Consider the following 16018-nt stretch of genomic DNA (forward strand, 5'->3'; position numbering starts at 1 on the left):
ATTTCTTCAGATTTTCTACACAGATGATGTCATCTGTGAATAAAGCCAGTTTTCTGTCTCCTTTCTAATCAGATGTCTTTTACCTGTTTTTTTGCATTTCTGCGCTGGGGAGGACCTCCAGTACAATGTTGAATTGAAAAGTTGCCAGAGGGTGTTTTTGCCTTGTTCAGGTCTCAGAGGGAAACCATTGATAAAAGTATTTACCATTAAGTGTGACGTTGGGTTTTCAGGTTCCTAGATGCCCTTTCCCCAGGGTCAGGAAGTTCCCTTTTATTCCTAGTTTGCTGGGCCTTTCTCAGATACTTTTCCTGCATCTTTTGGGAGGGTCGTATAGTTTCAATTTTTTAGTCTGTTAATGTGATAAACTACATTGATTGATATTCACACGTTAAGCCCACCTTGCCTTCTTGGGGCGAACCTTACTTGGTCACTCGCTATTATCCTTTGTTTGTATTCAGTTCAGTTCACTCACTCAGTCGTGTCCGACTCTTTGCGACCCCATGAATCGCAGCACGCCAGGCCTCCCTGTCCATCACCAACTCCAGGAGTTCACCCAAACTCATGTGCATCAAGTCGGTGATGCCGTCCAGCCATCTCATCCTCTGTCGTCCCCTTCTTCCTGCCCCCAATCCCTCCCAGCATCAGGGTCTTTTCCAATGAGTCAACTCTTCGCATGAGGTGGCCAAAGTATTGGAATTTCAGCTTCAGCATCATTCCGTCCAAAGAACACCCAGGGCTGATCTCCTTCAGAATGGACTGGCTGGATCTCCTTGCAGTCCAAGGGAGTCTCAATAGTCTTCTCCAACACCACAGTTCAAAAGCATCAATTCTTTGGCGCTCAGCTTTCTTCACAGTCCAACTCTCACATCCATACATGACCACTGGAAAAACCATAGCCTTGACTAGACGAACCTTCGTTGGCAAAGTAATGTCTCTGCTTTTTAATATGCTGTCTAGGTTGGTCATAACTTTCCTTCCAAGGAGTAAGCATCTTTTAATTAATTTCATGGCTGCAATCACCATCTTCAGTGATTTTGGAGCCCCCAAAAATAAAGTCTGACACTGTTTCCACTGTTTCTCCATCTGTTTGCCATGAAGTGATGGGACCGGATGCCCTGATCTTCGTTTTCTGAATGTTGAGTTTTAAGCCAACTTTTTCACTCTCCTCTTTCACTTTCATCAAGAGGCTTTTGAGTTCCTCTTCACTTTCTGCCATAAGGGTGGTATCATCTGCATATCAGAGGTTATTGATATCTCTCTTGGCAATCTTGATTCTAGCTTGTGCTTCTTCCAGCCCAGCGTTTCTCATAATATACTCTGCATATATGTTAAATAAGCAGGGTGACAGTTGTTTGTATTGTTGGCTTCAATTTGCTAAAGTTTCGTTTAGGACTTTGCACTGATTATGAGGAATGCTCGTCAGTGCTTTTCTTGTGATGCTCTTTTAAGATTTGGGTATCAGAGTATGCTGAGCTCATCGAATGGGTTGGGGAGCAGTGCCACTCACTGAATTCTCCACAAGATTTTGTGTAGAAGTGGTATTATTTCTGCCTTGAATATTAGGTAGAATTCACCAGTGATGCCATCTGGGGCCCCTGGGAGGTCCTGCTGACCTTGTGAATGGGGGAGGCAGCCATGAGGGCCCCGGGAGGGGAGGCCGTGGGGAGTGTGGAGGGCCCTGGGACCCCAGCGCGTGGATCTGTGTTGGTGTTTGGCGGAGGACTGGCTTAGTCTCCAGTCTTGTGGGACTCCAGTGGGAAGGATTGCAGTTTGCCGCGCGTCTATCATAGGCCAGGCACGGTCCCCTTCAGGGCACTATCTCTGGTCCTTGCCAGGGATTAACAGTCATCTCCATTTTAAAGAAGAAAGCAGTGAGGCCTGAAACCATCCAGGAAGAGATGGCGTGTGAGCAAGAGCACGGTGTGCTCGAGTGTGGCGCTCGGAGACCTCTGCTGTCCCCGGGGTCACGAGCATGCGCACGTATGTCACGCTGGGGCCCACACCCACGTGTGCCCATCAGCTACCCCGCTGGGTCCTGCCTGCCCGCTCTCTGTGTGCGTGCCGCCATCCTGGCCCCTACCCAGGGCCACAGGGGTGGGCCAGTGAAGACCGAGGTCCTTCCCTGGGCTCCCGGGGGGCTGAGGGCTCCAGGGGTGCAGGCCCCCGACTCCCCTCCCCACCCCTGGGCGGACAGACAGGTGCCCAGGGGTCCCTGCTGGCCGTGGGAAGGGGATGACGGCTCTGCTCGGTCAGCGGGCAGTCCAGCCGGACGAGTTGCAGGGCTTTCCCACAACAATGGCCTCTCCTTAACGTGTGACACACCTGGGATTTCACTTTTTAAATCTTTTCGTTGAAAATTGAAAGATGAAAAAAATAAAAGTGAAAGATGAACAGGATTTATTTTCAAAGGGATACACAGAGAACGCACAGGTAAATGACCGCTTGTAAGAACCTGAGCTCTAGCGCGACGTTCTGGAAACGGGTTTGAGACCCCACGCGGAACCAGGTCTGGGCGCCATCGGGGCTGGGATACGTCACTGGGGTCGCGGCCCGTCCTCAGAGGAGGTGAAAGTTGGGGCTTATTTGGGCGGAAAAGGTCACCGTCCTGGACGGTGAGCCCTCGAGTCGTCCTTCTGTGCCCCGCAGTCTGTGCTCAGAACTGGAAGAAACACGCTTGGTCTCCGGCACCTGCGCTTTCCTGGGGGGTCGTCACTGCAGTTCTGAGCGGCCCCCACCCCTCCCGGATCAGGGCCCCCAGGCTGGGTGGCTCCTTTGTCACCACGGGAGGACGCAGGGCCCAGGCCGGGGGGAGGGAGACCCCCGCAGGCGCCCCGTCTCTGAGTCACATGTCTGGCCTGCTCGCTTCTTCGAACGCGTCCAGAGACTCGCAGGTTCGTCTGTGTGGTGTCGTAGCTGGAACAGCTCGCAATGCTATTATTTTCCCAGGTTGTGTTTTCTCTTATTTCGTAGACCTCTAGAACGTCAGGATGACAACGTCCTTTTTCTGCAAAAGGCTCTTTTTTTTTCCCCTCCTCTGACAGTGGGATCGGACACTTGCCGTGTGTCCCTGTCCAGCGTGCACTTTGGGAGGTTTGCTGCAGTACCTTTGACCGTGGGCAGAGACACAGGCTGTATGAGACGTTCGGGGTTCATGTCACTGTCTAGAACTGCACAGTATTTTGCTACCAGAAGAACGATGCTTCCTAGTAATTTAGGCCTCAGGGGAGTTGTGACAGGGGATTTGTCCTGCCTTCTGTAAAAGACAGTGGCAGCAAACAGCTGGAACGCAGCTGGGCTTCGGTACACAAGGCGCCAGGTTTTCCTACATCCTGGTGAGCAGGGGATCTGACGCTGAGTGACCGTGCAGACACAGCGGTGACGGGAGTGCAGCCTCCCCGGGGGTGCGGGGAGCCCTTGGCGGGCGGGGCCCCCACGCCTTCACCCTTGCCGCTCCCAGCTGCCATCCCTCTGCCTCGGGGGCTCCAGCCACGTCCCACCCACACCCTTCCTGCCCCCACTGCAGATGTGAACCGCTGGGCGCCAGCCGGCCTCTCAGCTCCACCTTTAAGCCGCTTGGCTCTAGACTGGGCTCTTGGGCCCACACACAGGGTCTGATTCTTACCTGGGACCCTCTTCCGTGTCCCCAGTCTGTCTGTCCAGCAGCTGCCCACAGAGGACCTGTGCCCTTCCAAAAGAGTGACCACCCTGGGCCATGTTCCTGGTGTTTCTGGTGCCCAAGTAATGCCCATCCACTGGCCCTGGGGAGCAGGCTGACCCAGCCAGGCCCCAGGCTCAGCCCCCAGGTGCGGTCCCGGGCCCAGCCTCCGTGCTCTGTCCGTTTGCTCCCTGTGGCCCTTCCAGGCCTCAGCGGGCTCCCTGTGGGCAGCGGGCTCCCTGTGGGCGGCAGCGGGCTCCCTGTGGGCGGCAGCGGGTTCCCTGTGGGCGGCAGCGGGGGCAGCGGGCTCCCTGTGGGCGGCAGCGGGGGCAGCGGGCCCCCTGCGGGCGGCAGCGGGCCTCCCTGTGGGCGGCAGCGGGCCCTCTGTGGGCGGCAGCGGGCCCCCTGCGGGCGGCAGCGGGCTCCCTGTGGGCGGCAGCGGGCTCCCTGCGGGCGGCAGCGGGCTCCCTGTGGGCGGCAGCGGGGGCAGCGGGCTCCCTGTGGGCGGCAGCGGGGGCAGCGGGCTCCCTGCGGGCGGCAGCGGGCCCCCTGCGGGCCGCAGCGGGCCCCCTGCGGGCGGCAGCGGGGCCCCTGCGGGCCGCAGCGGGCTCCCTGCGGGCGGCAGCGGGCTCCCTGTGGGCGGCAGCGGGCACCCTGTGGGCGGCAGCGGGCACCCTGTGGGCGGCAGCGGGCTCCCTGTGGGCCTCAGCGGGCTCCCTGTGGGCGGCAGCAGGCCCCCTGCAGGCAGCCCCTTATTGATTTTTCTGCCTCGGACCAGTCTTTTTTATGGAGCCTTTGGCTCTCTTTCCACAGACACACACTCACTCACTCACACACTCACTCACACACACACACGTCCCCTCTGCAGAGCAGCTGGAGAGGGCGTGGGTTGGAGGCTGCAGTTGCGATCTGCCCCAGCCACCGCCCATGGGCCAGCCTTGGCTTCAGTCTTCTGGGAGAGTTCACTGGTCTCTCTGTTTATTTATTTGGAGTCTGCGTGGGGTCTTACTTGCAGCATGTGGCCTCTAGTTCCCTGACCAGGGATCGAACCGGGTTCCTCTACATTGGGAGCATGGAGTCTTAGCCGTGGACCACCGGGGGAGTCACAGACGTCACTGCTCTTTCAAGACATAACATGAGCCCCGGGCTTGGCGGCTCTCAGAGCTCTGCCCACGGTCAGGGCACCGCCCCAGGCTCCTTGCAGGTGAGCTGTGTGCTGCCACGTCATCTGGTTCAGAAAGGCTTCTCCACCTCCAGGGCTTTATCTGCGGGGCTGGGGCCCCAGAGGGTGCCGTCCCTCCACTAAGAAACAGCCTCTGTGCCTCAAGAGGGCTGCAGTGGCACCTGCTGCAGGCGCGTCCTCTCCTCAGCCTAAGCTAGTCTTCTGGTCCCAGAAGTAGTACTTGATCTTAGAAGACACTTTGGAAAAATACCAACTTATTCATAGTCATACTATTCAGATAAATGTAATGTTAATGCTTTACATTGACTATATTTTGCAATACCTCATTTATGTACATATGATAGCTCTAATTTTTAAAATGCTACCTTTTTATTTAATATTTCAGCATTTCCAGCATCATTAACTGTCCTTCCTGGAAACCTCTGACCTAATTTACTGAATCAACCCACTGTTGATGGGCATCTAGCTTGAGCTATTTCTTGAATATGCCTTTGCTAAAATGATTACAAGAAAAACATCCTTTTATTCTTTTTAAAGTGCACAGTTCAGTGGCTTTTAGCACATGCCCAGAGTTGTGCAAACGCCACCACTGTCCACTCTCAGAACGTTTTCATCACCCCTTAAAGAAACCCCAAATATTTCCCCAGTAAAACCTCCAGTCGCTGGCAACCATTAATCTACTTTATGTCTCCATGGATTTGCCGAGACTTTTCTACACTTTTCAAAGAAATGAAATCCTACAAGTGACCTTTGTAACTGGCTTCTGTCATGGCTTAATGTTTTCAAGCTTCATCTGCATTGTAGCACCTAACGGTACTTCATTCCTTTCTGTGGCCAAAGATTAATTCCATTGCACGGCTAGACGACATGTTGTTTATCTGTTTATCAGTTGACCTACATTTGAGTTGCTTCCGTTTGTTAGGCTAGTATGTGTGAACATCCATGTACAGATGCTTGTGTGAATCTATGCTTCAGTCCTGGGTAGCCACCTTGAAGTGGAATTGCTGGGTCATTCAGCATGGGGAACTGCTGACGGGTTTTCCAGAGTGCCTGCAGCATTTTAGGTTGTTGCCAGGAATCCACAAGGGCTCCAATTTCTCCAGATCTTCACCCACGCTTGTTTTTTTTCCGTTTTCTTTTAAAATTATTATAGTCATCACGATGGGTATGAAATGGCACATTATTGTTTTAATTTTCATTTCCCAAATGACTAATGACGTTAAGCATCTTTTCATGCGTTTACTGGCTGTTTATATAGTTTCTTTGGAAAAATGTCTTTTCAGATACATTGCCCATCCTTTAGTTGGGTGATTTATCTTCTTTTTGTTGAGTTGTAAGAATCCTTTCTATATTCCAGGAACTATACACCCTTGGGCTTCCGTGGTGGCTCAGAGGTTAAAGCGTCTGCCTGCAATGCGGGAGACCTGAGTTCAATCCCTGAGTTGGGAAGATGCCCTGGAGAAGGAAATGGCAACCCACTCCAGTATTCTTGCCTGGAGAATCCCATGGACAGAGGAGCCTTGTGGGCTGCAGCCACGGGGTCGCAAAGAGTTGGACACGACTGAACGACTTCACTTTCATACACCCTTGGCAGACACATGCTTTGAAAAATGTTCTTGCATTTTGTCGAGTTTTCCACTATCTTGATGATATCTTTTGAAGCACAAAACTTTTAATTTTAATTTTTGGGTGAACCTGTGTTTCAGTTCTCTCGGGTTGATGCTCAGAGTGGAATTGCTGGGTCATTCCTCATGAGGAACTGCTGATGTTTGTCTTTGGCTGCTGTGTTTTTCATGTCACACCTAAGAAATTATTGCCTAATCCAAGACCACAAAGACTCATGTTTGTTGTAAAAGTGTTAGCTCTTACGTATAGTCTTTGATCTGTTTGAGCCAATTTTTGTATGTGGTGTAACATGAAACTTCATTATTTTGCATGTGGAAACGCAGTTTTCCCAGACCACTAACATTTTTATTGAAGTACAGTTGATTGACAATATTATATTGGTTTCTGGTATATAACATAGCAATATCTGTATAGGTTATCCTCCATTTAAACTATTATAAGATACTGGCTGTGTTCCCTGTGCTACACAATATACCTTGTGGCTCATTTCTTTTACATTTCGTAGCTTCTGCCTCTGAACCCCCTGCCCCATCTCACCCCTGTCTCACCCCTTCCCATCTCCCGCTCCCCACTGGTGACGACTAGCTTGCGCTCTGTACCCGTGACTCTGTTCCTGCTTTGTTATATCCATACATTTGTTGAATTCTTGGGTTCTGCATACTCACTGCACATTCACTCATTCACGTGGCGTAATGCCTGCCGTGTCAGCCATGCCGTTGAAACTGACAGAGTTTCGTTCTTTTCTTGTGGCTGAGGAATATTTCACTTTATATCTGCTTCGCATCTTCTTCATCCATTCAGCTGTTGATGGGCACTTGTGTTGCTTCCGCATCTTGGCTGTTGTAAATAATCCTGCTATGAACACTGGGTCGCATGCATCTTCTCTAGTAAGTGTTTCGCATTCTTAGGTATACACCCAGGAGTAGAATCGATGGGCCCTACGGTGGTTCTAGTTCTCGCTCTGTGAGGAACCTGCACGCCGTTTTCCAGGGTGGTGTGCCAACTCGCATTCCCACCAGCGGTCTAGGAGGGTTCGCTTTTCCTCTAGTTCTCGCTCTGTGAGGAACCTCCACGCCGTTTTCCAGGGTGGTGTGCCAGGTCGCATTCCCACCAGCGGTCTAGGAGGTTCGCTTTTCTTCGCATCCTCGGCAACACTTGTTGTTTTTGATCCTTTGCATGACGGCCATTCTGACAGGTGGGAAGTGATATCCCGTGGCTTTGATTTACATTTCTCAGATGATTAGCAATATTGAGCATCTTTGCGTGTGCTCTTCGTTTGTATGTCTTCAGGAAAACATCTTTAAAATCTTCAGTCCATTTCCTGGGGTTTCCTTGTTGGCTCAGTGCTAAAGAATCCACCTGCCAATGCAGGAGACATGGGTTTGATCCCTGGGTCAGAAAGATCCCCTGGAGACAGAAATGGCAACTCACTCCAGTATTCTTGCCCAGGAAATCCCATGGACAGAGGAGCCTGGCAGGCTACAGTCCATGGGGTTGCAAAATAGTCAGACATAAATTAACAACTAAACAACAGGAATTTCTAATCCATTTTCTAATCCAGTTGTTTATTTTTTCACATCGCATTGTATGAGCTGTTTATATATTTTGGATATTAACCCCTGTGTATCATTTGCAAATGTTTTCGCCCATTCAGTTGGTTATCTTTTCATTTTGTCAATGGTTTCATTTGCTGTGCAAAAGCTTTTAGGTTAACTTGGTCCTGTGTATTTATTTTTGCTTCTGTCTCCCTTGCCTTGGGTTTTTGGTGGCCATTCAGTCGTGTCTGACTCTTTGCAACCCCCTGGACTGCAGCACGCCAGGATCCTCTATCTTCCGCTGTCTCCTGGAGTTCACTCAAATTCACGTCCATTGAGTCAGTGATGCTATCTAACCATCAACATATCCAAAAACAATCGCTACAGCTTATGTCAAGAAGTGTTCTGCCAAAGTTTTCTTTTAGAAGTTTTTTAGTTTCCAGTCGTACATTTAGGTCTTTAATCAATTTTGAGTTTATTTTTATGTATAGTGTGAAAACAATGCTCTATGACTAATCTCACTTCTTTATATGTAGCTTCCAGTTTTCCCAGCACCGCTTATTGTAGAGACAGTTTTTCTCCATCTCAGAACCGTCTTTTGAAAAGACCATTCTTTCCTTATTGGGTGACCTTGACACCCTTTGGGAAGATCAGTCGGGCACAAACTCCTGGGTTCATTTCTGGACTGGCAGTTTTATTGCCTTCTCACAGCTCCCATGCCAGCGCCGGTCTCGTTCACTGTCGTTAAATTATACGTCATGTGAGTCCTCCCACTTTGCTTTTTTTCTTTTTCAAGATTGTTTCAGCTGTTCTGAGTCACTGCATTTCTGTATGAATTTTAGGATCAGCTTGTCAACTTCTGCGTGGAAAAGGAAATTTTATTTATATTTTGATATGGATTCCATTGAACCTATAGACCAGTATTGGGGGTATTGCCATGTTAATGATATTCAGTCCTCAACCATGAACACAAGCTGTGTTTCCATTTATTTAGGTCTAATTTATTTCAATGATGTTTTATAGTTTTCCATAACTCTTATGGAGAAATGCATCAATAACCTCAGATATGCAGGTGACTCCACCCTTGTGTCAGAAAGCGAAGAGGAACTGAAGAGCCCTTTGATGAAGGTGAAAGAAGAGAGTGAAAAAGCTGGCTTAAAACTCAACATTCAAAAGACTAAGATCATGGCATCTGGTCCTGTCACTTCATGGCAAATAGATGGGGAACCAATGGAAACAGTGGCAGGCTATTTTCTTGGGCTCAAAAATCACTGCAGATGGTGACTGCTGCCATGAAATTAAAAGACGCTTGTTTCTTGAAAGAAAAGCTATGACAAACCTAGACAGCGTATTAAAAAGCAGAGAAATAACTTTGCCAGCAAATATCCATATAGTCAAAAGGTATGGTTTTTCCAATAGTCATGTATGGAAGTGAGAGTTGGACTATAAATAAAGCTGGGCGCCACAGAATTGATTCTTTTGAACTGTGGTGTTGGAGAAGACTCTTGAGAGTTCCTCGGACTGCAAAGAGATCAAACCAGTCAATCCTAAAGGAAATCAGTCCTGAATATTCATTGGAAGGCCTGATACTGAAGCTCTTAATACTTTGGCCACCTGATGTGAAGAGACAACTATTGGAAAAGATCCTGATGCTGGGGAAGATTGAAGGCATGAGAGAAGGGGGCGACAGAGGATGAGATGGTTGGATGGCATCACCGACTCGATGGACATGAGTTTGAGTAAACTCTGGAAGACAGTGAAGGTCAGGGAAGCCAGGCATGCTGCCATTCATGGGGTCACAAAAGTCAGACACAATTTAGTGACTGAACAACAAAGGGCGAACTGAATGGTGTTGATATATGATATAGTGTGTGTGTGTGTGTGTGTCCGTGTGTGCTCAGTCATTTAGTCGTGTCTGACTCTTTGTGACCCCATGGACTGTAGCCCGCCAGGCTCCTCTGTCCATGGGATTATCCCAGTAAGAATATTAGAATGGATTGCCATGCCATCCTCCAGGGGATCTTCCCAACCCAGGGATCGAACCTAGTCTCCTGCACTGGCAGGCAGATTATTTACCGTCTGAGCCACCTGGGAAACCATATATATATATATATATATATATATCGGAGAAGGCAATGGCACCCCACTCCAGTACTCTTGCCTGGAAAATCCCATGGACAGAGGAGCCTGGTAGGCTGCAGTCCATGGGGTCGCTAAGAGTCAGGCATAACTGAGTGACTTCCCCTTCACTTGTCACTTTCATGCACTGGAGAAGGAAATGGCACCCCACTCCAGTGTTCTTGCCTGGAGAATCCCAGGGACGGGGGAGCCTGGTGGGCTGCCGTCTGTGGGGTCGCACAGAGTCGGACACGACTGAAGTGACAGCAGCATATATGTATATATGGTATATATCAATAAAGCTGTTACTGTTAAAGACCCAGTTATATTAAGTATGGTAGCAATTTTAAAAAATCTTATTTGCATTCGCTTCAGGATTTAAATATTTGGAATAAATGTAACAAAAAAAAATACAAGAGTTATAGTCAGTTCAGTCACTCAGTTGTGTCCGACTCTTTGCGACCCCATGGCCTACAGCACACCAAGCTTCCCTGTCCATCACCAACGCCTGGAGCTTGCTCAAACTCATGTCCATCAAGTTGGTGATGCCACCCAACCATCTCATCCTCTGTCGTCCCCTTCTCCTACTGCCTTCAAGATCTTTCCCGCCATCAGGGTCTTTTCTAAGAAGTCAGTTCTTCCCATCAAGTGGCCAAAGTCTTAAGAGCTTCAGCTTCAGCATCAGTCCTTCCAATGAATATTCATGACTGATGTCCTTCAGAATGGACTGCTTGGACCTCCTTGCAGTCCAAGGGACTCTCAAGTCTTCTCCAACACCACAGTTCAAAAGCATCAATTCTTCGGCACTCAGCTTTCTTCATAGTCCAACTCTCACATCCATACATGACCACTGGAAAAACCATAGCCTTGACTAGACAGACCTTTGTTGGCAAAGTAATGTCTCTGCTTTTTAATATGCTGTCTAGGTTTGACGTAGCTTTTCTTTCAAGAAACAAGCGTCTTTTAATTTCACGGCAGCAGTCACCATCTGCAGTGATTCTGGAGCCCAAGAAAATAAAGTCTGTCACTGTTTCCATTGGTTCCCCATCTATTTGCCATGAAGTGATGGGACCAGATGCCATGATCTTCATTTTCTGAATGTGGAGCTTTAAGCCAGCTTTTTCACTCTCCTCTTTCACTTTTATCAAGAGGCTTTTTAGTTCCTCTTCACTTTCTGCCATAAGGGTGGTGTCATCTGCATATCTGAGGTTATTGATATTTCTCCTGGCAATCTTGATTCCAGCTTGTGCTTCCTCCAGCCCAGCGTTTCTCATGATGTACTCTGCATATAAGTTAAATAGGGTGACAATATACAGCCTTGATGTACTCCTTACCCAATTTGGAACCAGTCTGCTTTTCCATGTCCAGTTCTAACTGCTGCTTCTTGAGCTGCCTACAGGTTTCATGGTTTGGTATTCCCATCTCTTGAAGAATTTTCCACAGTTTTGATCCACACAGTCAAAGGCTTTAGCGTAGTCAATGAAGCAGAAATAGATGTTTTTCTGGAATTCTCTTGCCTTTTCTATGATCCAACAGGTGTTGGCAATTTGATCTCTGGTTCCTCTGCCTTTCTAAATCCAGCTTGAACGTCTGGAAGTTCTCGGTTCACGTATTGCTGAAGCCTGGCTTGAAGGATTTTGAACATTGCCTTGCTAGCATATGAAATGAGTTCATAACTCTTGCTGTACATCTGAAACTAACACAACGTTGTAAATCAACTGTGCTTCATTTTTTAATTATTAAAAATACACACTATAAAAGTATACAGTTTAATGTAATTCTGACCTATTGTATTGATGCCAAACCATCAATGCTATTGGCCATCTAGACTTTTCAGTTCCATTTCCTTTCTTTCCCCTGTCCTAAATCTTTTTTCCTCTACTTTTTAATTTTGGCAAAATACATATAACACAAAATTTACCATTTAAACAGTATTTAAGTGTACAATTCAGTGACATTATGCACATTCACAGTGTTGTATGATTATCACCACTTTTTCCAGAACTTTCTCATCATCCCAAACTGAAACTCTGTCCCCACTAAAGCCCCCCTTCCCTGACCCCTGGCACCCACCACTCTGTCTCTGTGCATCTGACTCCTGTAGGGACCTCGTGTAAGGGGCGTCAGACAGTGACTGTCCCCTTGTGACCGGCTTGTTTCACTTAGCATAATGCCCTAAAGGTTCATCCATATCGTAGCTGGTGTCAGAATCTTACTCCTTTTTAAAGCTGAATAATATTCCCGTGTGGCTGGACCGCAGTTTGTTTACCCATCATCTGCTGATGGGTGCTCGGTTGTTACACCTTTTGCTTCTTGTGAGTAAGCTGCTGTGAACGTTCGTGTGTAAGCATTTGTTTGGGTTCCTGCTTTCAGATCTCCTGGGTGAGGCTGTGAGCTGAGCCGGGGTTGTTGACGGACGTGGACCCTGGACAGTGACACTCACCCCGTTTCCTTACTCAGCTCCCAGGGAGGGCGCGGCCAGGGTCACACCCCCAAGTGGAAAGCCAGGGGCTTCGTCTTGGGGACGAGACAGGCAGTCCGGGCAGGGAGGGCTCTCGGTCATCACGAGGGTCTCAGCGGAGCAGGGTGTCAGCCTCTCCAGCACCTCCCATCACTCCTCCATGTTCTGGGGAAGCATTACACACTCAGAGACAGATGTTCCCGTTGCCCGAGTGTGTCAGTCAAACGCACCCCCACTTGACTGGGGAGGGGACCCTGAGAAGCCAGTCTGGGCCCCTTCCCCTGGCCCCCTGCACTGAACTCCCAGGCGCATCTCGTCTCCAAGCTTCCTGGTGGTTGGACGCCAAGAGAGATGCCCCTTAGTAAGACACCGTTTGGCTGCCCACCCATCTCTGCCGTTTGTAGGTGGGGGGCGCCCACGTCCACGAGGGGCCAGGGCCGCTCTCCCATCGCTTAGGCAGGCTGTGGCCTGATGTGATCTCGGTGGGCTGTCCTCCATGGCTGCTGGATTTTGCTGGGACTTCCAGAGCTGCCCCGCAGATGCTGCCGTGTGCACAGCTGCCCAGGGCGGACTCTCAGGTGCTTGCTGACCTTGGGCTGGGGGGACGTCAGCTCCACCAGTATGGCATCGGGGCCTCTCCCCATGGTCACTGGCCAATTCACTCCCAGCAGCCATGCAGGGGCCCGCTGTCTGAACCACCAGGGCCTCTCTCTGACACCGGGATCCCATGCATTTGAGGCCGACCTCCAGCTTGAAAAACCCCAACTTCCCCGCAGAAAAGCGAAAGCAGAGATACTGCAGGCCCCCAAAGGCAGCTTTTAAAAAATTATAGTGGAAAAAAAAATTATAGTGAATATTTCTAGATAGATAAAAGATTTCACATATGTGAAACCAGAGAGGAGGAAATGAATTCTGCAGCAGCGTACTCAATCAAACTTTTTGGCCAACCCAATAAAACCTTAGTAGCAAAAATGTCCAGGGGAAAATTGGGGGGGTGGGGAGGAAATTTCCCAGAAAGTGGGAAAAACCGACGGGGTGAAGATGAGAGGGACATTATTTTAAGGACTGAAAGGTCAGCGCACGCACCCCTGCAGCTGGGTGAATGGACACCCAGACAGTCCAGCCTCAGCTGCGGCTGCTACTTGGGGCCTCGAGGTGACCCCTGAACAGCAGAGCTAACAGTGCCTGCAGCAGGGCCCCTGGGCCGGGGCCAGGGCGTGCGCGGGGGCCGGAGGGCTTGTCTCGGTGGAGAGCACCATGACCAGGGGCTGGAAACGACAGAAATCTCTCCTCTCAAAGGTTGGAGACCCGAGATCTGAACCTGGCGGGGCCACGCTCCCTCCGGAGGCTCTGGGCAGGGGTCCTTCCTGCATTTTCCAGCCTCCGGTGACTCTAGGAGTCCCCTGGCCTGTGACCTTGTTACCGAGATCTCTGTGTCATGGTCACTGGTCCTCCCCACTCCCCTCCTACTAAGACTCCTGGCCTCGGGTTACGGCCTCCAGAGAAGCCAGGACGTCTCCTCTCCAGGTCCTTAGCTTGGGGCTTCCCTCCTGGGCCGGCGGTTAAGAATCCACCGGGCAGTACAAGGGACACTGATTGGATCCCTGATCCGGGAAGGGCCCCCACGCCGAGGGACAAGTGAGCCCGCGACCCACGACTGCTGAAGCCCGAGGTCCCAGAGCTCACGTTGCACAAAGGACACCCCCCACGGCCACCAGGCCCGCGGCCACCGGGCACGCGGCCACCGGGCACGCGGCCACCGGGCACGCAGCCACTAGAGCGTAGCCCTCTCAGCACATCTAGAGAAAAGCCTGCCCGCACCCAAGACCCAGCACAGCCACAAAAATAACACTAAAAATCCTTACCTCGATTGCAAAGACCTTTTTCCAACTAAGGTCCCGCGGGGTTCCAGGTTCGGGCGTGGACACATGTTTTGGGGCCTGCCAGCCCCTGCAGAGGGTGTGAGTGGGGTGAGGACGCTTCCATAGGACGAGCTCAGCCCCCGGGGTTGGACCTGGGGCTCACCCAGGTGCGGGGTGGGGGGCCCTCCGGGCGGAAGTCTTGTCCCCCCTCACTGCCTGCAGCCAAGCCCCTGTGTTTCCTTCTCCGTGCAGCGGCTCTACGGCTGGTCCCTGCTCCCCAGACACGAGCAGCCCCGAGTCGGCACGCGTGGCCGTCAGAGAGGAGATGCGCTCCCGGTTCCGCGGCAGCCGGGACCTCATCCACCGCCTGTTTGTCTGTATCTCAGGTGCCCCGTCGCCCCAGGGTGGGCATGGGCTCGGGGGTACACGGTGGGTGGGCAGGCTTCAGGCAGTGGCTGGCGTGCTGCGGGAGTCTCCCCAGAAAGGTTGGGGTGCAGGCCCTGCCCAGGGGCTCCCTCACCACGTCACTTCCTTGCCCCAAGCCCCGAGAGGAGCCCAGCCAAGAGGTGGGCGTCGTGCGTCCTCAGGTCCTCCTCAGTGTCGGGGTGGGAGTCCAGGCCGGGCCTGGGGGCCCTCGCCACCCACCCGCGAGGTCCTGTTCAATCTGATGTCCCGACTGATCCTGTTTCCTTCCGTCCCCTGGGTGAGGGGGACGATGACTGCTTCATTTCCTGGGATTCAGAGAGGGGCGTGAGCGCAGCGGCTTTTTCACCTCCTGCCTTAGTTTTATGTGTTGTGAGTAGCTGGGGCAGGCACCTGATTTAGAAGCGTGGCTGTGTGGTGGGGTCTCCCTCCCTGCTGCCTGCCTGCCATCCAGCCCCTCCTCCAGCCACGTTCAGGCAGTGCCCCTCCTGCAGCCTTGTCCAGCCTTGTCCACCTGGCCCATCCTCTGACCCCAGGCCGTGGGGTGGAGCAGCGGAGGGCGCAGCCTGTGGACTGGCAGACGCTGCAGAGTCAGGGTCACAGTCCCGGGGTGTCACTCTGCACTGCCCAGGGTCCCACAGGCAGGGCCCCCAGCCAGGCCAGGCTCGGGGGTGACTCCGAGCCTCCATTCAAACATCTGGCAGAACCCACCGCAAATCCACGGGTCTGTCTTGCGGTCTGGGGAACAGCAGGCCCAGCAGGTGCCCGGCAGGGCTGCTGACACAGCAGGAAACCCTCCAGAACCGCTGGCCACAGTGTCGGCGTGGTGACGGGCCCCCGGGGGTAGGGGGCAGGTGCGGTCACCCCCTGGCCTTGCCGTGCACGCAGCCCCACCAGCCCTCGAAGAGCTTTTCACTGAGGAGGGCTGAGCCCACCCGCCTGAGGGATGAGGAAACCTCAGCCGGTGAGGGTGGGGGCAGCCCCAAGGGCCCCCCAGTCTGGGCAGGTCCCCAGAAGGGCTGGCCGAGGTGGCCATGATGGGGAAGGAGCTGCCACAGGGGTGGGCACACTTGGGGGTGCGGGGTCATCCCTCATTGAGGAGCCAGAGCCCTTTGGTGGCCGTGGCTGAGACCCCCAGGACAAAAGTATGAACGA

The 16018-nt window shown here is 51.7% G+C and overlaps 1 protein-coding gene across 1 annotated transcript in view; it reads left to right on the plus strand.

Moving 5' to 3' along the window:
• ZFYVE28 (zinc finger FYVE-type containing 28) overlaps window positions 1–16018 on the plus strand; it is a 98869-nt gene that overhangs the window by 78044 nt on the left and 4807 nt on the right. The window contains exon 9 of the mRNA XM_027545336.1: window positions 14693–14826. Coding sequence (XP_027401137.1) covers window positions 14693–14826 — 134 coding nt within the window. The remainder of the gene's footprint in view (window positions 1–14692; window positions 14827–16018) is intronic.

Source organism: Bos indicus x Bos taurus, chromosome 6 (assembly GCF_003369695.1).
Source record: "Bos indicus x Bos taurus breed Angus x Brahman F1 hybrid chromosome 6, Bos_hybrid_MaternalHap_v2.0, whole genome shotgun sequence".
Taxonomy (NCBI): Eukaryota; Metazoa; Chordata; class Mammalia; order Artiodactyla; family Bovidae; genus Bos; species Bos indicus x Bos taurus.